The sequence below is a fragment of the Trichomycterus rosablanca genome, chromosome 27 (genome assembly GCF_030014385.1).
Source record: "Trichomycterus rosablanca isolate fTriRos1 chromosome 27, fTriRos1.hap1, whole genome shotgun sequence".
Classification (NCBI taxonomy): Eukaryota; Metazoa; Chordata; class Actinopteri; order Siluriformes; family Trichomycteridae; genus Trichomycterus; species Trichomycterus rosablanca.
The window spans coordinates 5,846,547-5,871,068 of NC_086014.1; the positions used below are offsets into that span (position 1 = coordinate 5,846,547).

General features: G+C 45.0%; 1 protein-coding gene across 3 annotated transcripts in view; it reads left to right on the top strand.

The window, feature by feature from the left end:
* The window catches only part of cntnap5b (contactin associated protein family member 5b), a 56,884-nt gene that overhangs the window by 13,511 nt on the left and 18,851 nt on the right, over nt 1-24,522 (top strand). For all 3 annotated transcript variants that reach the window (XM_062989277.1, XM_062989276.1, XM_062989275.1), the window contains 12 exons: nt 3,318-3,428; nt 4,274-4,467; nt 7,307-7,454; nt 11,695-11,898; nt 13,493-13,677; nt 14,042-14,185; nt 17,569-17,854; nt 17,947-18,090; nt 19,099-19,270; nt 22,307-22,413; nt 23,213-23,332; nt 23,414-23,614. In XM_062989277.1, coding sequence (XP_062845347.1) covers nt 3,318-3,428; nt 4,274-4,467; nt 7,307-7,454; nt 11,695-11,898; nt 13,493-13,677; nt 14,042-14,185; nt 17,569-17,854; nt 17,947-18,090; nt 19,099-19,270; nt 22,307-22,413; nt 23,213-23,332; nt 23,414-23,614 — 2,016 coding nt within the window. The remainder of the gene's footprint in view (nt 1-3,317; nt 3,429-4,273; nt 4,468-7,306; nt 7,455-11,694; nt 11,899-13,492; nt 13,678-14,041; nt 14,186-17,568; nt 17,855-17,946; nt 18,091-19,098; nt 19,271-22,306; nt 22,414-23,212; nt 23,333-23,413; nt 23,615-24,522) is intronic.

A 24,522-nucleotide genomic window follows, 5' to 3' on the forward strand; every position in this document is an offset into this window, starting at 1 on the left:
CTTTCTATCAGGACCAGCATTAACTGGTCTGTTGGAGCCTTCGCTCCCCATGTGGTTTACCACCGTTCCTTCCTTGGACCACTTTTGATAGATCCTGACCACTGCAGACCAGGAACACCCCACAAGAGCTGCAGTTTTGGAGATGCTCTGATCTGACCCAGTCGTCTAGACATCACAATTTGGCCCTTGTCAAACACGCCCAATCCTTATGCTTGCTCGTTTTTCAACTTTGAGGATAAAATGTTCACTTACTGCCTAATATATCCCATCTACTAACAGGTATTTCTGTAATGCACCTCCAATACAATGTGAGAGAGGTCTGATACGTACTGCAGTCTGCACCTGATCAAATTACTCTCAAATTTAAAACAAGACTCTTGCATCCAACAAGGACTTGAATGGATTAGCACCTAAACTTAGTTCCTGGGTCCATACCCAGAACTGTTTCTTGATTTGTGAAGAGGAGGGCATCCTCACCGCAGGATTGTGTTCAGTCCCTTTGTTGTAAACCACATACATCTGTATTTTGGAACGTCCCAGGGCTTACACAAGCCCAAAACAACAATAAACCCAAATCATGTTATTTTGGATGGTTTGAGTAGCAGTAAACAGATGATCTCATCTTGTTTTCTCCTTACACACGTTTTGCTTTATCTTGCATCATGTTTTTTTTGTCCTTTTAGGCCCTAAAGCCTTTCCTGCTCTTGAGAACCATATTCTGTTTTTATTATTTTGTGTTTGGTTGGGTTCCTGACCCAGTTCTGATGTGAATAAACCCCCTTAAAATCCCATTAGCACCTCTGTTCTGGAGAATAGAGGAAGTTTATTAATAGGAGATGCTCTGCACCTACAGCCACCTTTACGGTGCTTTGTTACTTATTATTGGAAGCAGATACAGTAGAGAGTGCTGACTTTGGATGGGGATCTTAATTAAGGAAAGACTGGATCATCAGGATGTTTATGATATTGGGATTTTCTCATTGTTCCGTGTAAAATAATAGAAATTGAGGCAAGTTGTACAACGATGAGGCATAACATTATGACCACATCCTTGTTTCTACACTCACTGTCCATTTTATCAGCTCTACTTACCATATAGAAGCACCATGTAGTTCTACAATTACTGACTGGATGGTCAGCACTGCAGTGACACTGACATGGTGGTGGTGTGTTAGTGTGTGTTGTGCTTCAGACCTTCATCAGTGGTCACAGGACGCTGCCCACGGGGCGCTGTTGGCTGGATAATTTTGGTCGGTGGACTATTCGCAGTCCAGCAGTGACGGTGAGGTGTTTAAAACTCCATCCGCATTCCAGCACAACACACACTAACACACCACCTCCATCAGTGGTCAGTGTCACTGCAGTGCTGAGAATGATCCACCACCCGAATAATACCTGCTCTGTGGTCGTCCTGTGGGGGTCCTGACCTTTAAAGAACAGGGTGAAAGCAGGCTAAAAAAGTATGTAGAGAAACAGATGGACTACAGTCAGTAATTGTAGAACTACAAAGTGCTTCTATGGGGTAAGTGGAGCTGATAAAATGGACAGTGAGTGTAGAAAGAAGGAGGTGGTTTTATGGAAATGTTGCTCAGTCCATTTACTTTACACACACACACACACACACACACACACACACACACACAGTAAGTGATTATTTTCTGCTCATTAGGAATCCAGAATCAGCATAGTGCTGAATAGCATGTAAATGCCCTAAAGGTGATGTGTTAGGTCGGTGTGCAAACAATGTGACTCGCTGTCCTACAGAATACCCATAATACCCTCTGGAGTTTAATTATATCCAATCAACCGTCTGAGTGTAATTTGGGACAAGTTTGTCATACTTCCATTGAGGCATTTCCAGACAGAGTCATTACAGCTCTGGATGTTTTAAAGTGATTGTTTATTGGGGTGGAAAAGCCTTGTTGATCAGATCAGACAGGTTCAGCTGTAAATTACAGTACAAGGGAACACGCTATGCTCAAAATCCCCTGTCCTCCTTGCTAAGCAACCGACCAGACCGATGGCACCATTGACAACTGAATTTGGATCAGCATCCCAGAGTGCGCAATATATCCCACCCACTAAACCACTAGGTGCCGTGATGAAGAGATAATCAGTGTTATTCACTTCACCTGTCAGTGGTCATAATGTTATGCCTGCATGCCCACTCGCCTTGTCTGTTCCTTTATCTCCCTCTCTCTGTTCATATTCTTCTCTTGCAAAGTTGAATGCTATGTCATTTAAAGCTTTACAAAGGTTAATTAGCTGAAAAAGCACTGTACTCTGCTCAAGTACTAAAGAGGACTCTCTCTCACACACACACACACACACACACACACTTGCTGTAAAAATGTGTGGTATCAGGAATACCATGTTCGGCTTTTAACAGACGCCTTTATCCAAAGCGACTTACAGTACAGTGACAGAATACACTCTGAGCAATTGAGGGTTAAGGACCTTGCTCAAGGGCCCAGCAGCAGCAACCTGGCAGTGGTAGGGCTTGAACCAGCAACCTTTTGACTACTAGTCCAGTACCTTAACCGCTAGGCTACAACTGCCATGTACACCATTCCTTGTTTCTACACTCACTGTCCATTTTATCAGCTCCACTTACCACATAGAAGCACTTTGTAGTTCTACAATTACTGACTGTAGTCCATCTGTTTCTCTACATACTGTTTTAGCCTTCTTGACCACTACAGAGCAGGTATTATTTAGGTGGTGGATCATTCTCAGCACTGCAGTGACACTGACCACTGATGGTGGTGGTGTGTTAGTGTGTGTTGTGCTGGTATGAGTGGATCAGACACAACAATTCTGATGGAGTTTTTAAACACCTCACTGTCACTGCTGGACTGAGAATAGTCCATCGACCAAAAATATCCAGCCCACAGCACCCCGTGGGCAGCGTCCTGTGACCACTGATGAAGGTCTAGAAGATGACCGACTGATCAAACAGCAGCAATAGATGAGCGATCGTCTCTGACTTTACATCGACAAGGTGGACCAACTAGGTAGGAGTGTCTAATAGAGAGGACAGTGAGTGGACACGATATTTAAAAACTCCAGGAGCGCTGCTGTGTCTGATCCACTCATACCAGCACAACACATACATCCACCACTTAAATAATACCTGCTCTGTGGTGGTCCTGGGAGAGTCCTGACCATTGAAGAACAGGGTGAAAGCAGGTTAAAAAGGCATGTAGAGAAACAGATGGACTACAGTCAGTAATTGTAGAACTACAAATTTATACAGTTTGTTTGCCTACATGGTTTAACCCTAAATAAATATATGTTTTTCCTCCACCCTTCTCCAGATCACTGTAATGGCCCGCTGGTCTCAGATCTTCCTCCCACCTCGTTCCAGAACTCCTCTGCCTCCTCAGAAAGTCACTCGGCATATTATGCTAAGTTAAACAGTAGACACGGTGAGTCAGCATCTCTTTCGTACCCCACAGGGGTTTGGATCCTTTTCAATAATTTACCTGCAGAACTCTTTAAATGTTCACACCTCGATAGATTCAACTTGCTAAATTAAGCATATAATTATGAGCCATAAGTGACATAAGCTAGCTAACTTATTGGAATGTGATACACCACTCACTCGCTGCTGGAGCCTATCCCAGCTTTTCAATGGGCGCAAGGCACTCAGTAACACCTTGAACGGAGCGCCAGTCCATCGCAGGGCAGACACACATACACCTATAGGGCAATTAGTGTCTCCAGTTAACCTGACTGCACGTTTTTGGACTGTGGGAGGAAACCGGAGCTCCCGGAGGAAACCCACGCAGACACGGGGAGAACGTGCAAACTCCACACAGAAAGGACCCGGACTGCCCCGCCTGGGGATCGAACCCAGGACCTTCTTGCTGTGAGGCGACAGTGCTACCCACTGTGCCACCCTGTGATACACTTGGGTGCATCATGCATGATGCGTCACACTAACCTACAGGACTACGTAGCTCAATGCCATCTGTACATACAGTTTATACTGTATACACATTTAACAGTCGTGAAATTGACTTATTTCTGTGTTTAACAACCGCTGCTTTCACATCATCATCACATGATAATCTTCTTCCCCTTAAAGCTTCTTTGAGCGTCCAAAAAGGTGGAAATCAGATGGCGCTAAATCCGGACTATAAGCTCTTACTACTCCTCCATTCCGCCCTCACCGTTCCAACCTAAATATATATATAAAAGTGCTGAAACTTTTTGAAGATCCCATTACAGTTTAGTGTATGTAAACTGTGTCTCTGTATGTGTGATTTAGGTGATGGAGGCTGGAGCCCAGAGCGCACGGACCGTCTGCGCTGGTTGCAGGTCGACCTGGGTGAAAGAGTGGAGGTCATAGCCGTGGCCACCCAAGGTTGTTTCGGCAGCTCTGATTGGGTGACCAGCTATGCACTGCTGTATAGTGACACCGGAAGAGACTGGAAACAGTACAGACATGAAGATAACGGTGGTGTGAGTGATATGGAGTAATACTATGTGATTTCAGGCATAACATTATTATTACCACCTGTGTAATATTGTGTTGGTAACCCTTTTGCTGCAAAAACAACCCTGAAACGTTGTGGCATGGACTCCACTAGCCCCCTCAAGGTGTGCTGTGGTATCCGGCACCAAGATGTCAGCAGCAGGTCCTTTAACTACTTTAACTTGCGAGGTGGGGCCTTCAAACCATTGCTCTCCACGTGCATCAGTGAGCCTTGGCCGCCCATGAGCCTGTCGCTGGTTTACCACTGTTCCTTCCTTGGACCACTTTTGATAGATACTGACCACTGCAGACCGGGAACACCCCACAAGAGCTGCAGTTTTGGAGATGCTCCGACCCAGTCGTCTAGCCATCACAAGTTGGCCCTTGATGTTCACTTGCTGCCTAATATATCCCACCCACTAACAGGTGCCGTGATGAAGAGATAATCAGTGTTATTCACTTCACCTATCACCTTCACACTGATGAGCCAAAACTTTAGGACCACCTGCATAACATGTGACCATTCAGTGACAATTCAAGCCTAAATCAATCTGTAAACCTATTAGTTTAATTAGTTTAGCCTAAACAAGTATTAAATGCAGAGGGATTTACCTCAGTTCGTTTCTTTAGCTTGAATAACTGCTTTTTTCTTTTTTGTTTTTGCACTTGCTCTGTTTTGACAATGTGGGAATCGATCTGAAGTCACCGGAGCTGGAGGGTGCAGTGCCTCCCTGTTCGGAAGAAAAACAAGCAGGCTTTACTATTTTCTTGAATCAATAGAAGACGTTTCAGAGCTTAATCACTTCTCTACTCCTTTCCTGTGGAACTAACACTTTGAGACAGTGACAAATCCACTGTTGTCTAGTCATTTAAACATCTTACTTACTCAAATTAGACGGGCAGGGTAGTCTGTCCATCTGTCTGTCACGTCCCTTTTAGCTGTAAATTCACTCTGCATATTTTCTAAAGAGGACAACAAGCTTTTTTTTTTTTTTTAATTATCTATTTTTTCCCACTTTTTCCCCCCAACTTTTATCCCCATTCTAATCGTGTCCAATTACCCTGATTGAGTCCTCTATACTGATTCGACCCTTTTTTTGCCGCTGACTGAGGACGCCACTCAACTGACTTGCGCCCCCTCCGGCACGCAATCAGTACAGCCTGCGTTTTTCACCCGCACGAGCCGAGTTCATACACCGAGAGACACTGCGCACGGAGGGTCACACCCCCCTCGATGTTATCTTTCAGCCCTGTGCAGGCGCCGTCAGTCAACCAGCAGGGGCCGCAGTCACACCAGTTACCTCTACCTCTAAGCCCCTGGACAACAGCCAAACGTTGTTCATACTGCCGCCCAACCCAGTCGGAAAGGTAGAGCTGAGTTTCGATACGATGCATCTAGAAATCCTAGAAACTAGAAACTCTGGTGCGCTAGCGTACTTTACCGCTGCGCCACCTGAGCGGCTAGAGGACAACAAGCTTAATGTAAGAGCACACTTTTTGACTAAACCATTCTTCTGCCCAATTAAGACTTTGTCTGATCCCATGCCCAACATGAATGGTCATTACCTGACTGCCTGCTTTAAGTCTAGAAGGGTAAGCCTGGCTTTTTTTTGTTTACAGTCTTTATGCATTTTCTCCCTTTTTCTCCCAATTTAGTGTAGCCAATACGTCTTCCGCTGCTGGGGAACCGGATTTCGTCTGCGGAGGGTATATTTGCCTGTCCCACGCCCACTCTGACAAGCGCCCACGCCTCGGTGGATTTGTACATGAGGCTCTTCCTCTTCTGCACAGGCTCCTCAGGCTGCTAACCAGGGTCCTTGCACAGCGTTTGAAAACCCCACCCACTTACTAATCCGGCCTTTTCCCACGCAGCAGACTCGATGCAGCCACATACGCAACAAACTGCGATGCACTGTGTATTCTGACACCTTTCTATCAGAACCAGCTTTAACTTCTTCAGCAATTTGATCGGACCACACGTGTGCATCGATGAGCCTTGGCCATTCATGACCCTGTCGCCGGTTTACCACTGTTCCTTCCTTGGACCACTTTTGATAGATCCTGACCACTGCGGACTGGGAACACCGCGCAAGTGCTGCAGTTTCGGAGATGCTCTGATCTGACCCAGTCGTCTAGCCATCACAATTTGGCCTTCGTCAAACTCGCTCAAATCCTCACGCTTGCCAATTTTTCCTGCTTCTAACACATCAGCTTTCCCACCCACTAACAGGTGCCGTGATAAAGAGATGATGGCCAGTGTTATTTACTTCACCTGTCAGTGGTCATAATGTTACAGCTCTTCTACAGTGAAGCTGATTCTTCTGTCACTGGACTATATAACTGGAACTGTTGTGGTCAGATGAATCTTAGTTTTGCCCGCATATACATAGGTGTTGAGCTTGGAATGTTCAGGGGTGTAATGCTTTGACTGGGTGACAAGTTTCCTTCACTGCTTTATATCCAATTAAAACACAGGTCTGACATGCCCACCTTCCAGGATGACAACCCCAGTGTGTACAGTGTGTTCTATAATACAACATCAGCATAATACAACATCAGGACACTTTGTCTCACCTCCAAAAATCTCACCTTCTTTTTTATCTCAGTCCTAGAAGAAACTTGAGGTATTACTTTTAACAACAGGTAAAATTTAGATAAAGGCTTAAAACAAAATGATTTGTGAACCCAATTAGAAGAGTAGATGTAAACCCACAAGACTTCAGGGATGCTGATATTTTAATACACAAAATGTTGCATTTCTAATTGTCCATATTTTACAGAACCCTCACTGATCATGTTTGTTTTTTCTCCCATTTGGCTCTACAGATTTTTACTGGAAACACAGATGCAGACGGGGTGGTTCACAACAAACTGCCACACATACTCAGAACACGTTACCTGCGTTTCATTCCTCGGGAGTGGAGCCTGGAGGGTTGGATCGGCCTCAGGGTGGAAGTCTATGGCTGCTCTTATAGTGAGTACAAATCTTCGTGCTGCTTCTGTTCGACTTTGGGTTAATCCAGGTACAAAAGACTTCAAATGTTATTGTTTCTAAGCAACTTACAACTTTGATTAAGTACAGTCCAATGAATTGAGGGTTTAAGGGTCTTGCAGTACGACCCAACAGTGGCAGCTTAGTAATGGTTGTGCTATCTTCCAATCACCAGTAAACCAGCTTAACCACTGAAATAACACTTGAATAGAAATTAAATGCATTATTAGTATTTGTGTTAGTGTGACAATAACACGCCATAATCAAGACTTTAAATTTCAAATGGTTAAACACACTAGCACACCAGAGCTGGGATTTCGAATACACCGTATCGTATCGGAGCTCGGCTCTGCCATCCGGCTGGGCTGGGCGGCCACGCGAACAACGATTGCCTGTCGTTCAGGGACGGGAAAGCCGGACCAAGGTTAATCATTACTGGTGCATTTACGACCTCTGCTTGCTGATTGACGGCGTCTGCACAGAGTTGGGGAATGATGCTGATCAGGGTGTGGCTCTCCATGCACAGAGCTGATCCGCATATGAACTCGCCTCACGTGTCGGAGGGGGCGTGTGTCAGTTGTGTCAGCCTATCTCAGGTTTTCAATGGGTGCAAGGCACACAGTAACACCCTGGACGGGGCGCCAGTCCATCGCAGGGCAGACACACATACACACACATTCACCTATAGGGCAATTCAGTGTCTCCAATTAACCTGACTGCATGTTTTTGGACTGTGGGAGGAAACCAGAGCTCCCGAAGGAAACCCACGCACACACGGGGAGAACATGCAAACTCCGCACAGAAAGGACCCGGACCGCCCCTGTCTGGGGTACGAACCCAGGACCTTCTTGCTGTGAGGCGACAGTGCTACCCACCGAGCCATCGTGCCGCCCACCAATGCAACAGTAAAGATGATTTTATTACATTTAAAAAGTATCAATTAAGTTAAATGATTGAATTGTTTTCTTTGATATGAGGAGATGGGACGTTCTAATCCCAGATATGCCACACATGTTGTTAATACAGATAAGGTGTAAAGCTGCAGTTCTCCTTTGTTAGGTGACATCAGCACCCTGGTATCTTTTCCACTATGATATTTATCAGCTCCTGACATGCCGTGTGATTTCCATTTTTTTGTCTGTGTTTTGAAATGGCTTATGTTTAAATGGATGGAACTTGAAGTACTGATTGAACTTGGGACTCAGGTCTGGCGTGAAGACATATCGAAGATGACAGATGTCCTTTTCTTCTCCTAAATCCTTCTGAATTGAATCAGACACTGTGCAGCACTTTTGTTCTTTACAATGCATACTGAGCTTTACTTTTAGTACAGGGGACTGTCTACATTTAGGTCATTGCGCTTATGCAGTCCAGTCAGCTTTGAAACATTGGTGGCCTTGGTAAATATGGTTAAATGGTTTTTAACCTACAATTTTACATAAACATGAATAGTTCTAGCATTTTTACTATCCATCTACCAGTCAGGCATAACATTAAACCACCACACTCACTGTCCATTTACCTTATAGAACTTACCATGTAGAAGCACTTTATAGTTCTACAATTACTGACTGTAGTCCATCTATTTCTCTACATACTTTTTAGCCCCCTTTCATGCTGTTCTTTAATGGTCAGGACTCTCCCAAGACCACTACAGAGCAGGTATTACTTAGATGGTGGATCATTCTCAGCACTGCAGTGACACTGACATGGTGGTGGTGCTAGTAAACACCTCGCTGTCACTGCTGGACTGAGAATAGTCCACCAACCAAAAATATCCAGCCAACAGCGCCCAGTGGGCAGCGTCCTGTGACCACCGATGAAGGTCTAGAAGATGACCGACTCAAACAGCAGCAATAGATGATCGATCGTCTCTGACTTTACATCTACAAGGTGGACCAACTAGGTAGGAGTGGACAGTGAGTGGACACGGTATTTAAAAACTCCAGGAGCACTGCTGTGTCTGATCCACTCATACCAGCACAACACAGTGTCACTGCAGTGCTGAGAATGATCCACCACCTAAATAATACCTGCTCTGTGGGGGTCCTGACCATTGAAGAACTGCATGAAAGGGGGCTAACAAAGCATGCAGAGAAATATTGACTACAGTCAGTAATTGTAGAACTACAAAGTGCTTCTATATGGTAAGTGGACAGTGAGTGTAGAAACAAGGAGGTGGTCAAACTGCCATTTTCATGCATTTTCACAAATGTTTGATAACGTTAAGGTCTGAGCTTTCACTGGGCAACTTAAATCCACCCCAGTGTTGTTTTGACTGTATACTTTGGGTCTTTATCAGGTTAAAAGGTGAACTTTGTTATGCTTCTAGTTTGTCTGTCGTTACTGCTGAGAAGCACCTTGTAGCATATTTCATGCCATGTTTACTGTAGGCATGCAAATGCAGCCAGGTAATATCTAGTGCCTGTTTTTTGCCACTCATAGTGCCTGCTGTTCCGCCCGAGAAGTTTAATTTTTATCTAATCAGACCAGACCATCTTTTCCCTTTACATACTGTTTAGTCGGCTGGCATGACTTTTACTCAACACCGGCTTCTGTCTTGCCACTCAACCATAAAACACATGATTTATAGAGTGCTGCAGAGATTATTGGGCATGAGAGAACTTCTTGGATGGTCAATTTGGCCGCACAGCCAGCTCTAACATCGTGCCAAGCTTATTCCATTTCAGATTATTGCAGCCACTGTGGTCCTGGGAACACTCACAGCCTCGGAAATTGTTTTATATTATTGCTCTGGTCTACGCTGGAAATACGATCGTGGAGTTTCACACACGGTTCCTTGGACTTGGACTTGATGGCTTGGTTTTAGTCCTGGCAATGACATTGCGGTGTAGATTGTGGGCCCTTATAGACCCAGGTGTGTCTCTCAATCAATTTAGATTGCAACAGTTGGACTGCATTTGAGTTCTAGACACATTCCGAGGATAATTAAAGCAAACAGGATGCGCCTGAACACAATTTGGAGTTACACAGTAAATGGTTAGAATAAAGTGTGCTTTAAAACATGTTTAACTCTTTTATTATAGGGGATTCATGTCAAGTACAACTTCTTCATTTCGTTTATTAATAAACATCCATTCCTGCATTTCAGGCCCGCAACACATTCCAAAAAAAGTTAGGACAGTAAATCATTTACCTCTTTGTAATGTTGCGATTTAGTGTTTCAGGTTTTATTTTGTCCCATTCTTCCTGCAAACACGTCTTAAGATGTGCAACAGTTTTCTATTGGGGACAGGTCAGGACTGCAGACAGGCCAGTCCAGTACCCGTACTCTCTTCTTCCGCAGCCGTGCCTTTGGACATCCCAGGAAAAGACGACGTCCTGAAGGCAGCACATGTTGCTCTAAGATCTCAATGTACTTTTCTGCATTAATGCTGCCATCACAGAAGTGTAAATGACCTTTGCCAAGGGCACTGAATAATAACAGCCCCATACCATGACACACCCTGGCTTTTGGACTTGTTCCTGATAACAGACAGTCTGGATGGTCCTTTTTGAGCACACAGTGTCCTGGAATGCTGATTCATCTGACCACAATGCACATTTCCACTGTGTGACGGTCCATCCTAGATGCCTCCGAGCCCAGAGAAGTCGACGCCGCTTCTGGACATGGTTAACATAAGGCTTCTTTTTTGCACAGTAAAGTTGTAAGTGGCATTTGTGCATGTAACTCTATATTGTAGTGCTTGACAAAGTAATCCCTCACCCATGTGGTCATATCGACTATTGTTGAGCGGCGGTTCTTGATGCAGCGCCGTCTGAGGGATCGAAGATCACGGGCGTTCAGGTTAAGCTTGCTCCCTTGGCCTTTACGCACTGAAATTCCTCCCGATTCCTTGAATCGTTGAATGATATTATGCACTGTAGAGGGAGAAATGAGCAAATCCCTTGCATTTGTTGACAAACTGGAGATCCTCTGGTTATCTTGGCTCATTAAAGACTCAGCCTTTCCTGGATGCTGTTTTTGTACCAGACCATGATTACAATCACCTGTTTAGAATCACATCATTATTTGGTTTTTTCACCTCATTACTAGCCCTAAATTGCCCCCGTCACAACTTTTTTTAGAATGTGTTGCACGCCTGAAATGCAGGAACGGACGTTTATTAATAAATGAAATGAAGTCGAGCAGACAAAACATGAAATATCCCGGGTTCAAACTGTCTGCAGTTTTAATGTTTTTCTCCGGGCTATTTTTCAGAGTCGGACGTGGCTGATTTTGATGGAAGGAGCGCCTTGCTCTACCGGTTCAATCAGAAATCCATGAGCACAGTAAAGGACGTGATCTCTCTGCACTTTAAAAGTTTAAAAGCCGACGGTGTTCTTGTCCACGCCGAGGGTCAGAGAGGGGATTACATCACGCTAGAGCTACACAGAGGACGCCTTGCCTTACATATCAACCTGGGTGAGTCAGAAAAAAGTCTAACCAGGCTTTAACAGGTCTGTCTAAGCATTAGATGATTAGGGATTGGTCCCTGCTGACAATTGCACTAATTTTAAGTCCTCTGCGGTTCAATCGTGGCTTTTCTTTGCTTCTCACTAATAAAGGCATTTCTTCTAGCTTTACAGTACTTTAGCCTGGCCCCTATGGACCTATTTAGTACCATGATCACTGTGCACTATTAGTCAGTCGTTCTTTTTGCAGGTCACTTGATGTCATCATGCGCTTGTTGAGTGACATTCGAATGAGTTGGCTCTCACTACGTTCAGTGAAGGGTCGTTTCCTCTGTCTGCCAGTCTGTAGCTTGGTCACCAATGTCTGCTGCTTGACCTTGTTCTTATGAATTGTTTTTTTTTTTTTTTTTTTTTCACTTTTTTCCCCAAATTTTCTCCCCTAATCTGCGTCCTCTATACCAGGGGTTTTCAAACTTTTTAGGCATGCGCCCCCCCCTCACACCACGCCCCCTCCCCTTGGTGGAACAGCACTCGGTCGCGTGTACCAAGCGCTGCTTCCGCCACGCCCCCCTCCCCTGGATAAGGCACGGCTCGAGCACGGATGCCAAGCACGGCTTTCGCCATGCGCCCCTCCCCTTAGTGGACCACGGCTCAATCGCGGATGCCTGTCGCGTCCTCCGCCAGTCTCGTGTGCCACCGGTTCATAATAATAATCTCGTAGTGCCACGCCCCCCCCGGACAGCCACTCGCGCCCCCTCGGGCAAGTACTCGCGCCCCCCCAGGGAGGCGCGCCCCACAGGTTGAAGACCCCTGCTCTATACTGATTCGACCCTTCACCGCTGACTGAGGACGCCTCTCAGCTGGCATACGCCCCCTCCGGCACGTACAGTCAGTACAGACTGCATTTTTCACCCGCACGAGCCGAGTTCATACACCGGCGGGCACTGTGTACGGAGGGCCACACCCCCATCAGCATTATTCCTCAGCCCTGTGCAGGCGCCATCAGTCAGCCAGCAGGGGCCGCAGTCGCATCAGGTATGAGGACCTATGATCCGACTTTTTACCCCAGTGAACGACAGCCAGTCGTTGTTCATGCTGCCGTCCAGCCCAGCCTGAGATTCGATGCAATGTTTTCGAAAACCCAACTCTGGTGTGCTAGCGTACTTTTTACCGCTGCACCACCTGAGCAGCTCTCATGAATGTCTGTCTTTGAAAGCAACCTGATGCTCATTGTGGATCTGAAATAAATCCTTACTCTTTTACTCTAGGCATGGTCTGTGGTCTGTGTATTCCAGTTACTTTTAAGGCATCACTAGCATTGTTTTGCCACCTGGCTGATCCTAACGCTAGAGGACATTAATGACCACAGCAGTGGATTTTATGCGTTTCCTCATTAAATAAGATTTACTAAAGCTTATCATGTAATTAGTTCCTCAGTAAGTAGAATGATGTGTCTCTGTGTTATAATTTAACAGACACTGGCTGCCAATGCAGTGGCTGCCAGCTCAATGTGATTTATTTATTTATATTAATTAATATAGAAATAAATACACATACCTGTCTGATTTGAGCTATTTAAGCCATGGATTTCTCTTGTCCTCCAGATGATGCTAAATCGAATTCCAAGAGCAGTCACGTCTCAGTTTCTTTGGGAAGCCTGCTGGACGATCAGCATTGGCACTCCGTTTTGATTGAGCGCTTCAATAAACAGATCAACTACACAGTGGATCGTATGACGCATCACGTTCGAGCTGGAGGGCTGGGGGACACGCTGGAGGTCGACTATGAAGTAAGTACTTCTGCTCGATTAAACAACTAATACAGCGCGAGTAGAGTAGGTAGGATGGGGGTACAACTGAGGACCTGGGTATGCTCTTTGACTCCAGTGCCTTTTAGTGTTAGTGAATAGGTGAATAGGTGAATAGGTTTTTCCTCCTGTGTCCAGTATTTCTCCTTGGCTCTGGACCTACTGTGACCCAGACAAAGATAGAGTGTTTATAATGAATCTTTACTTAATAAATGTATGGTCAGCTAACAACCATACTTGCACTGATGGCTTGGATGTTTTCCTAATGTTCTACTCTGACATCCTGCTAACATTTACATTACATTTGTGAAATATTTATGTATTGCGTTTTCTTCATTTTGCAAAGCTCAGCATTGGTGGCGTTCCTCTGCCCGGAAAACCAGGTACGTTCCTGCGCAAGAACTTCCAAGGATGTATGGAAAACCTCTACTACAATGGGGTGAACATCATTGACCTGGCTAAACGCAAGAAACCGCAGATCTACAGTGAGGTGAGTCGGGTATTTTTTTGGGCACGGTTCATTACTAAATGCTGTGTGGCCACCTGACAGATTGAAGGGGGGGGGGGGGGGGGGGATGCAGTAATTTAATATTTGATATTAATGGAATCCACTTTGATCTGCATTGAAACGATAACAGTTAAAAGACAAGAAATTTGTTGTACATTTATTATTCATTTACTTATTTTATAGTATTTTTAATACAGTGGTACCTTGAAACTCAATGTCAATTGGTTCTGAATTTTAAGGTATTTTTTCCCCATAAGGATGTATAGGAAACCTGTTAATGCGTTCCATGGTCCTGTAGAACTGCATATATTTTAGGCTAATATAAAATAATGGGGTTGTTTTTGACACTTATAAACTGAAAATAACACAAATAATATATTAAAAACACTGAAATACAATTGAAAACAGTTAAAAATCAATAAAAATAGAATAAACCTTGCACTTTACCTTTACTTCTTGAATCTTGGAATACAGTATTCCATTCAGTAAGGGTGCATTCACATGAGAAGCGGCACATTAGCTTTTGCGCTGCTTTTTAAGGATAAATGTTTTAGACTCTGAAAAAAAGCTCACTCACTATCTTAACTGCTTTTCCAATTAGGGTGTTCAATTAGCTTTTCAATGGGCGCAAGGCACACAGTAACGCCCTGGACTGGGCTCCAGTCCATTGCAAGGCAGACACACATACACACACACACACACTCCAATTAACCTGACTGCATGTTTTTTGGACTGTGGGAGGAAACCGGAGCTCCCGGAGGAAACCCACGCAGACAATGGGAGAACGTGCAAACTCCACACAGAAAGGACCCGGACCGCCCCGCCTGGGGATCGATCCGTGGACCTTCTCACTGTGAAAAAGCTGATTCTTACAATTTCTCAGCAGCCCGAGCTGTAACACAAGTTTAAAAGTGAAACATTGAGGAAAATCCGGCTAAACACAGATACATGTGGAGCTTTCAGAGTGAATCTGATGGTTATTCCACACAAACGCAGATTCGTCTCATATGCGCACTTTGATGACGTTTTACTGTTTTAAGCGGCTGCTTATTGTTCATTTAAAATTAAATCAATTTTTTAAAAAGAAACTGAACACGTTGAGTTTAAGGGAAACGTTGAGTTTAAGGGTACAAATTTCTCGACGAAGGACGTTGAGTTTCAAAGATTTTGAGTTTAGGGGATGTTGAGTTACAAGGTACTACTGTATTACTGTATGAAAACAAAGCACACATGCTCAAGTCTGTTACTAGCAAGACTAGGTCAAAGAAAAAAATGCAAATAATAGTTATGATAATTGCACGGATTTAAGGTATTTTACCTTGTACAGTGCATAATATTATCAACAGATTGTTGCTTCTAATTTATATTGATTTAGATTATTTAAAGGTCATTTTATTTTAAAAGGATATATAGGAGAAATGGGTAATGTGGGTGCCACACACAACAGAGTCCTGGAGGATTAAAAAAAGGATTACCACTTGCCTGTGGTAACTGTCAGAGAGAAGTTTGGAATACACTGGCTTAACTGTTTTACATCCACTGTTACCAGGTGCTGCTAGATCCACTGGGAGCCTGATCAGGGATGTGTAATTAAAGATAAAGGAAAGAAGAAGATCAATCTGTGCATTATGGCTCCTTTAGGAGGAATTAATGGCAATTCTTAAGCTGTTTTGATGACAGCATTTTCATGCTCTCTTGCACAGAATACACAGAGTCACGTCGGTGTAAAATCAAAGCAATCGGTAATCAGACTCAACGCTGCACACCGGACTGGATTCGCTCCGCCGCCTCGCTCTCTTTCCCGATTATGGAGTTTTTCCCTCTGTCGGAGTAATGGATGGCACTCTCCGGGGCTTTCGAAGTCCAATTAGCTCGAGGCAACGAGGCACAGTGTTGTAGCGGAGAGAATAACTGACGCAGGGACAGCACGGGTCAGGGAAATGGAAAAATATGTCACAACTACGAGATTATAAAAAGATCAGATTCAGTGTGTCACAGTCAGGGTTCAGAGAGATTTCTTTTGTGTTGATTTTAAGAAGGGTAAAGACCGTCTGAAAGACAGTAAATATACCTAACAGCTCAGTTCAGGCTACCATCTAGAACACCAGCTAGTTCCGGGAGTCTCCCGCATATACATAGCGGCTCCCTGATGCCCCGCAAGTCAGATAAAATCTCCCGGAATCTAGAACGAGCGGCCAAGAGCGACACACACACACTACACGCACTGTGTAGGGAACATAAATCAATTGTCTAATATACTGTCTAGTGCACTATGTAGGGAACATAAATCCTTTATCTGATATACAATTTAGTGCACTATGTAGTGAACATAATTAATTATGTAATACACTATCTAGTGCACTATGTAAGGAATACAAATCATCATCTAGTTATACTTTCTAGTGCACTATGTAGTGAACATGAATGCGTTATCTAATACACTATCTAGTGCACTATGTAAGGAACATAAACCAATTGTCTAATTCACTATCTAGTGCACTACGTAGGGAACATAAATTCATATCTAAAATACTATCTAGTGCACTATGTAGGGAACATAAATCCGTAATCAGATATACAATTTAGTGCACTATGTAGGGAACCTAAATATGTTAACTAATACGCTACCTAAAGCATTATGTAAGAAACATAAGTCTATTATCTAGTACACTACCTAGTGCACTAAGTAAGGAACATAAATTCTTTTCTAATATACTATCTAGTGCACTATGTAGGGAACATAAATCTATTATCTTTCACACTATCTAGTCCACTATGTAGTACACATTAATGTGTTTGTGACGTAAACAGTTATCTTAGTAGCTCAGTTAGCAGCTTCTAAAAGTTCTGTTTTCACCCATATCCTTTGGTGTGTGCAAGAGGTTTTTTAGCTTTTTTTTGTGTTTTTTTTTTGGGCTTGGGGGGTCGGGGTCCGGGGGTACCTCCCTGAAATGAGTTTTTGCAACTTGGGATGTCTGAGAACAGACGTGTCAAACATGTCAATCAGACCCTTTGAGGGCCTCCATAATGCAGATGTTTCCCTCGGTGGTGCCTGTTCAAGCCCCGCCACCACCAAGTTGCCACTGGTGGGTCCCTGAGCAAGGCCCTTAAGTAGCAGCAGACCAGTCAGGGTGCCCATGCTGACCCCTGTCCACTGCAGAAAGCGCCAACAAATCCAATCGAGTATCTGTGGAATGTGCTGGACAAACAAGTCCGATCCATGGAGGCCCCACCTCGCAACTTGCTGCTAACATCTTGGTGCCAGATACCACAGCACACCTTCAGGGGTCTAGTGGAGTCCATGCCTCATTGAGTCAGGATTAAGCTTTAATTGCTTTTTTACTCCACTGTATATCTACTTTCAGGGCAACGTGACCTTCTCCTGCTCCGAGCCTCCGTCCATCTCGGCCACCTTCCTCAGCTCAACCAGCAGCTTCCTCCAGGTGCCAGCAGATTTCCCAGCGGTCCAGACGAATAACGACGAATCGTCCGCGTGGACCGTCGGATTTCAGTTCCGTACATGGAACAGACACGCCATGCTCGTGTGGATCGGCCTGCAGGGCACCGAAAAACTGCTCCTGTTGCTCGGCGATGCCCAGCTGAGGTTCATACACTACAGATCAGCGCTACAGAGCTCGGAAATCACCGTCGGTGAGGAGTGACTGATTTATTTTAAGGTTTAATCATGTGCTGGTGTACAACCGCATTAGCGTGCTCATTTCAGATGATGCATCCTTGTGTAGGTCGGGGTCTGAGTAACGGCCAGTGGCACTCCATCTTTGTTGAACTGAGCGGACATCAAGCTTCCGTCTCCCTGGACAACAAGTTTCCGTCCAGCATGATGCTGGGGTATGATGTACAGCCTGGGATCACCTTGCTGATAGGAGGTAAGATGGTTGTATTAAATATGGGTGCCACACAGCATCCCAGAAACCTGTTTAAACCATATTTGGTCACCAAAGCCAATGTTATGACCTCATAAAAGCATGCAGGAAAAGAAGGTGATCTGGCAACCCTAAATTACCCTTGAGCATAGGCTCTGCGATGCAGCCACTGTTGGACCCTTGAGCAAGGCCCTTAACCCTGTCTGCCCCAGGGGAAACCACCAATTAGGGGCAATTTCAAGCAGCCAATTCACCTCCTGCATGCTTTAATGTGGTGGGGAAAAACCCAAGTACAGAGTTCAGAGGTGGCCTTGTCTAGGCAGTGAGGCTGTAATTTTATTGGTTTAGCTTTATAATAAACTGAACTAAACTCTATAATCAGATTTTTGGTTCAAAAAGTCCAGTTGCCATGGCGCCCAGGTGGCACAGATGGATATTCCGCTAGCACACCAGCACCGAGATTCTGAACTACTCATGCCTGCAGCAGACATGTTTCAGCTAGGGCAGGATGACCGGACTATGTGGGTGGGGTCTTCAAACGCTGTGTAAGGACCCTGATAGCAGATAGAGAGGCGCCTGTGCAGAGTGCATGGGTGAAAAGGGTTCCACTAAGGGCTGCGAGAGGGTCGGAGGAGGCGTGAGCAGCAATATACCCTCCTCGACTGCAATCAGGGATCCCCCAGCAGCGGAAGATAAATTGACTATCTATTTGTAAGGTCTATCAGTATGGTAACAAATGTTGACTACACAAAGAACTGCTTGTACACTTTATTCTTCATATTTAAATAAAGATATGAAATGTGCAATGCAAGACATTCGATTTGTTTACTAGCTTCGTATCCTGGTCAGGGCTGCAGTGACTGGGATACTGGGAGCAAGTCCAACCTGGACAGCCTGACAGAAATGTTTGTGTTGGATTAATTGGTACCTTTGATATGCTACAAAAATGGAACGGATAAAATAGAGTTCTACTTTCTGGTAGGTAGTGATGTGCTTTTTGCTTCTTCTCAGGATGCCCAGGATTGCCATCCAGTCAGGGCTGTCACAACCCCACACTGGCCTATCAGGGCTGCATGCGCTCCATTGTCATCAACAACCATCCGATCGACCTGTACCGCGTGCAGCAAGGGCGTTTCGGTAACTACAGTGAGATCGAGTTTGACATTTGTGGAATCCGAGACAGGTAATAACAATACTGCTACTACTACTACTACTACTACTAATAATAATAATAATAATAGTCTGATACAGTGACTGAGTGGATGACAATGTTTCCTCATAGCAAGAAGGTCCTGGGTTCGATCCCCGTGTCATGCTGGGTTTCCTCCAGTTGCCTCAGTTTCCTCCCACAATACAAAAACATGCAGTCAGGTTAATTGGAGACACTGAATTGCCCTATAGGTGAATGGGTGTGTGTATGTGTGTATGTGTGTCTGCCCTGCAATGGACTGTGTGCCTTGAGCCCATTGAAAAGCTGGGATAGGCTCCAGAAAGTGAGTGAGTGAGTGTTTACAATATCTGTGTTGGTAAAGGGGAGGCACGCTGGCTAAGTGGGTCGCACTGTTTCCCCACGTGGGAAGGTCCGGGTCATTTCTGTGTGGAGTTTTGCATGTTCTCCCCGTGTCTGCGTGGGTTTCCTCCCGCAGTCCAAAAACATGCGGTCAGGTTAATTGGAGACACCGAATTGCCCTATAGGTGAATGGTGTGTGTGTGTGTTTCTGCCCTGTGATGGACTGGCGCCCCGTCCAGGGTGTTACTGTGTGCCTTGCGCCCATTGAAAAGCTGGGATAGGCTCCAGAAAGTGAGTGAGTGAGTGTTTACGGTATCTGTGTTGGTAAACACCTCACAGCAAGAAGGTCCGGGGTCCGATCCCCAGGCGGGACGGTCCGGGTCCTTTCTGTGCGGAGTTTGCATGTTCTCCCCGTGTCTGTGTGGGTTTCCTCCCAAAGTCCAAAAACATGCGGTCAGGTTAATTGGAGACACCGAATTGCCCTATAGGTGAATGGTGTGTGTGTGTTTCTGCCCTGTGATGGACTGGCGCCCCGTCCAGGGTGTTACTGTGTGCCTTGCACCCATTGAAAAGCTGGGATAGGCTCCAGAAAGTGAGTGAGTGAGTGTTTACGGTATCTGTGTTGGTAAAGGGGAGGCACGCTGCCTAAGTGGGTAGCACTGTCTCCTCACAGCAAGAAGGTCCTGGGTTCGATTCCCAGATGGGGCGGTCTGGGTCCTTTCTGTGCGGAGTTTGCGGTTAAGAAAGTGAGTGAGTGAGTGAATCTGTAGTAGTCCGGCCTCTTTCTTAGCCCTGCTTACAATCCATCCAGCTTGTTGAGTTTGGGTATCACCCTTCTGGTCCAAGGTTCTTGTATGTTCTAATCTGGTCCTGTGGTCGGGTAACTTCGTCAACACTCAGTGTGGATTTGGTCTAAAAATATCTATCAGTAGATTTGTCTCACTTTTGCAGAAAAGCCGACAGTCAACAGGGGAGGCAGGAGTAAAAACGGAGGGGAGGAATATAAAGCACTGGATAGGGGGAGAAAAGAAAACGACACAGAGAAAGTAAATTCTGTCAATCTCGTCTCTCCGGACCGTTCTGGCTCGCACGGCTCATTTTTCACTCCCGCTAATTCTTTTCTTTGGCAGTCGGGTTAAATCTCCATTGGCATGGTGTATGATGTTGCCCCTCTGTGGGTTTACTGGCACTGTTTTGATGAGGAATTGTTATTTTAGGCACAAATCTGAGAAGCCATATGGGTTTGTGACCCATTAGTGGTTAGTGATGAACAATATTTAAGGTCAGTGTTTAAATATTTTGGACAAAATTTCATCACTAATCAGAGTGTGTATACTGTATACTGATCAGGCATAACATTAAAACCACCTCCTTGTTTGTACACACACTGTTTATTTTATCAGCTCCACTTACCATATAGAATCACTTTGTAGTTCTACAATTACTGACTGTAGCACATCTGTTTCTCTGCATGCTTTGTTAGCCCCCTTTCATGCTGTTCTTCAATGCTCAGGACCCCCACAGATCAGGTATTATTTAGGTGGTGGATCATTCTCAGCAATGCAGTGACACTGACCACTGATGGTGGTGGTGTGTTAGTGTGTGTTGTGCTGGTATGAGTGGATCAGACACAGCGGCGCTTCTGGAGTTTTTAAACACCTCACTGTCCCTGCTGGACTGATAATAGTCCACCAACCAACAGAGCCGTGGGCAGCAGTGACCACTGATGAAGGTCTACAAGATGACCGACACAAACTGCAGCAATAGATGAGCGATCGTCTCCGACTTGACATCTACAAGGTGGACCAACTAGGTAGGAGTGTCTAATAGAGTGGACAGTGAGTGGACACGGTATTTAAAAACTCCAGGAGCGCTGCTGTGTCTGATCCACTCATACCAGCACAACACACACTAACACACCACCGCCATGTCAGTGTCACTGCAGTGCTGAGAATGACCATTGAAGAACAGCATGAAAAGGGGGCTAACATCTACAGCATTCAGTAATTGTAGAACTACAAAGTGCTTCTATATGGTAAGTGGAGCTGATAAAATGGACAGTGAGTTTAGAAACAAGGAGGTGGTTTTAATGTTATGGCTGATCGGTGTATGGTGCTGATGACTGTTAATGCAGTGATAATACAAATGAACTATTTCCTTCAGCTGTTTAAAATGAATCCATTAAGTATTATTTACAGAAATATTAAAGAATTAAATAAACCTGAATAATAAATGAATGTTTGGATTGTTTGTGGAACTGGAGACCCTTAAGATTTTTATCTTGAGCGCAAATGTTACCTAATGTCATTAAAGCCCATTGATTACAGAACAGAACTTCCGTTTCATCTGTAAATTATTGATGAAGAGCTAATGTAGCTTAGACCAGGCTGGTCTAGCTTAGTTTAGTGTCTCCATCCTGCCCAGCTGGTGTGTACTGATAGGGCAGATCAATGCTATGTGGGCCAACAGCCAAATGACCCTGAGTTTGCAGACATGTATGTGTGTGGTAAATATATTCTATTAAAATTGACCTTTTAATAATAAACATCTGAGGTCAAGTTGGTCACGGCTAAAAGTTTATATTTATATTTCACTATAAAAGTATAATGGGGTCATTAGCTTTATACATTAGATTAATCAGTAAAAACATTTATTTGATATGATATTGGTGTTTCAGTGATGTATTTAGTTTGACTGTGTGTTTTTCAGGTGTTTGCCCAATTACTGTGAGCATGGTGGTGAATGCTCCCAATCCTGGAACTCATTTAGCTGTGACTGTTCTGGCACAGGTTACACCGGTGCTACCTGCCATAACTGTGAGTCACTGATTATAGTCACTGATTATATATTACTGATATATTAGGCAGCAAGTGAACATTTGATCCTCAAAGTTGATGTGTTAGAAGCAGGAAAAATGTGCGAAACTGTGATGGCTAGACGACTGGGTCGGAGCATCTCCAAAACTGCAGCTGTTGTGGGGTGTTCCCGGTCTGCAGTGGTCAGTATCTATCAAAAGTGGTTCAAGGAAGGAATAGTGGTAAACCGGCGACAGGGTCCTGGGCGGCCAAGGCTCATTGATGCATGTGGGGAGCGAAGGCTGAAGAAGTTAATGCTGGTTCTGATCTAAAGGTGTCAGAATACACAGTGCATCACAGTCTGTTGCGTATGGCGCTGCGTAGGCGCAGACCAGTCAGGGTGCCCATGCTGACCCCTGTCCACCGCCGTAAGTGCCAACAATGGGCACGTGAGCATTGGAACTGGACCACGGAGCAATGGAAGATGGTCTGATGAATCACGTTTTCTTTTACATCACGTGTAAAACCTGGGGAACACATGGCACCAGGATGCACTATGGGAAGAGGGCAAGCCGGTGGAGGTAGTGTGATGCTTTGGGCAATGTTCTGCTGGGAAACCTTGGGTCCTGCCATCCATGTGGATGTTACTTCGACACGTACCACATCCCTGTAATAAATAAACGTTATTTCCTGATGGCTGTGACCTCTTTCAGTACGATAATGCTGAGGAGCACAAGAACCCAGATCTCAAAGCAAAACGTGTGCGTTTGATTGTAATGGATTGGATTTTAGCCTCTTATTGCTGTTTTTCTCCATTCAGCCATATTCGAAGCATCATGTGAAGCTCACAGATTAACAGGAAGCTCCTCTGGATTTTTCTCCATCGACCCAGACGGCAGTGGGCCGCTCACTCATACCGTCGTCTACTGTAACATGACCGGTGAGTGTTCGCACAGATAGACCTATGAGCTTTGACCCTGATGTTCTGGTGTGTGAGTTTGGCTGTGTGTGTTGTTTCTAGAGGAGAAGGTGTGGATGGTAATAGATCATAACAGTTCTCAGCCAGTGAGCGTTCAGGGCACGGGCGTGCACACGCCACATGTCATGAAGCTAAATTATAGTGCAACACTGCAGCAACTTACAACCCTGCTACACAGGGCGCAACACTGCCAACAGGAAGTGATGTATCACTGCAGGAAGTCCCGCCTCTTCAACACCTGGGGTAAGGGATTACATAATCATATTACTGTAAGTCTTTTTTCATGTGGAATTTTTTTTCCCCTTTTTCTCCCCCTTTAGCGCATCCAATTGTTCAGTTTGCATCGTGCTTCCTCTCTGTCTATGCCGAACCCTGGCCTGACCGAGGAGATCGAAGCTAATCCACATCCCCTCCGAAACATGAGCAGCAGCCGGATGCATTTTTGCCACCCACACATTGATGAGTGTGGCGCCACCTAGCGTTGCATGCGGAGAGACACACCCTAAGGGCACACTTCCTCATCTCTTGTGCAGGCGCCTCTAATCAGCCGGCAGAGGTCGTAATCGCATTCTGACAGAGAGAGACGCACGTCCGGTTCTTTGTCCCACCCCCCCCCAACCGAGCAACCGGCCAATTGTTGCTCATACAGCCACTCAGTTTTGAACCGGTGAAGCAGAGCTGGATTCGATACGACGTACTCAGAATCCAGCCCTGGTTGCAGCGTGTCTTTTTACCACTGCGCCACCTGAGCGGCCTTTTCATGTGGAATTGATGTAAAACCACATCAACTGTTTGAACTGTTGCTCTAGCTATTTGTTGGTCAACTAGCTGGTTATTTTTTGGATGGTGTAGCTTGTTGACCATCACAACCATGTAGATGAGTTGAACCATCAACCTGAATTTAAAACATACTGTTTGTTTTAACTGTCTGATGTGAAGCAATCTCTGCACCATCTTGCCCATACATAGCCAATTGTGTCTGTACGTAGATGCCCAACTGGCCAATTGCACCACTGGGGATTCAAATCCATTATCCCAGTGGTAGTAAAGCAGCGTCATTTACCACTGTGCCACCCGAGCGCCTTTAAACAGTAAATGTAGTATAAAAATTGGTTGGATGGTGAATAATATTCTATCATGCATCACAAAAA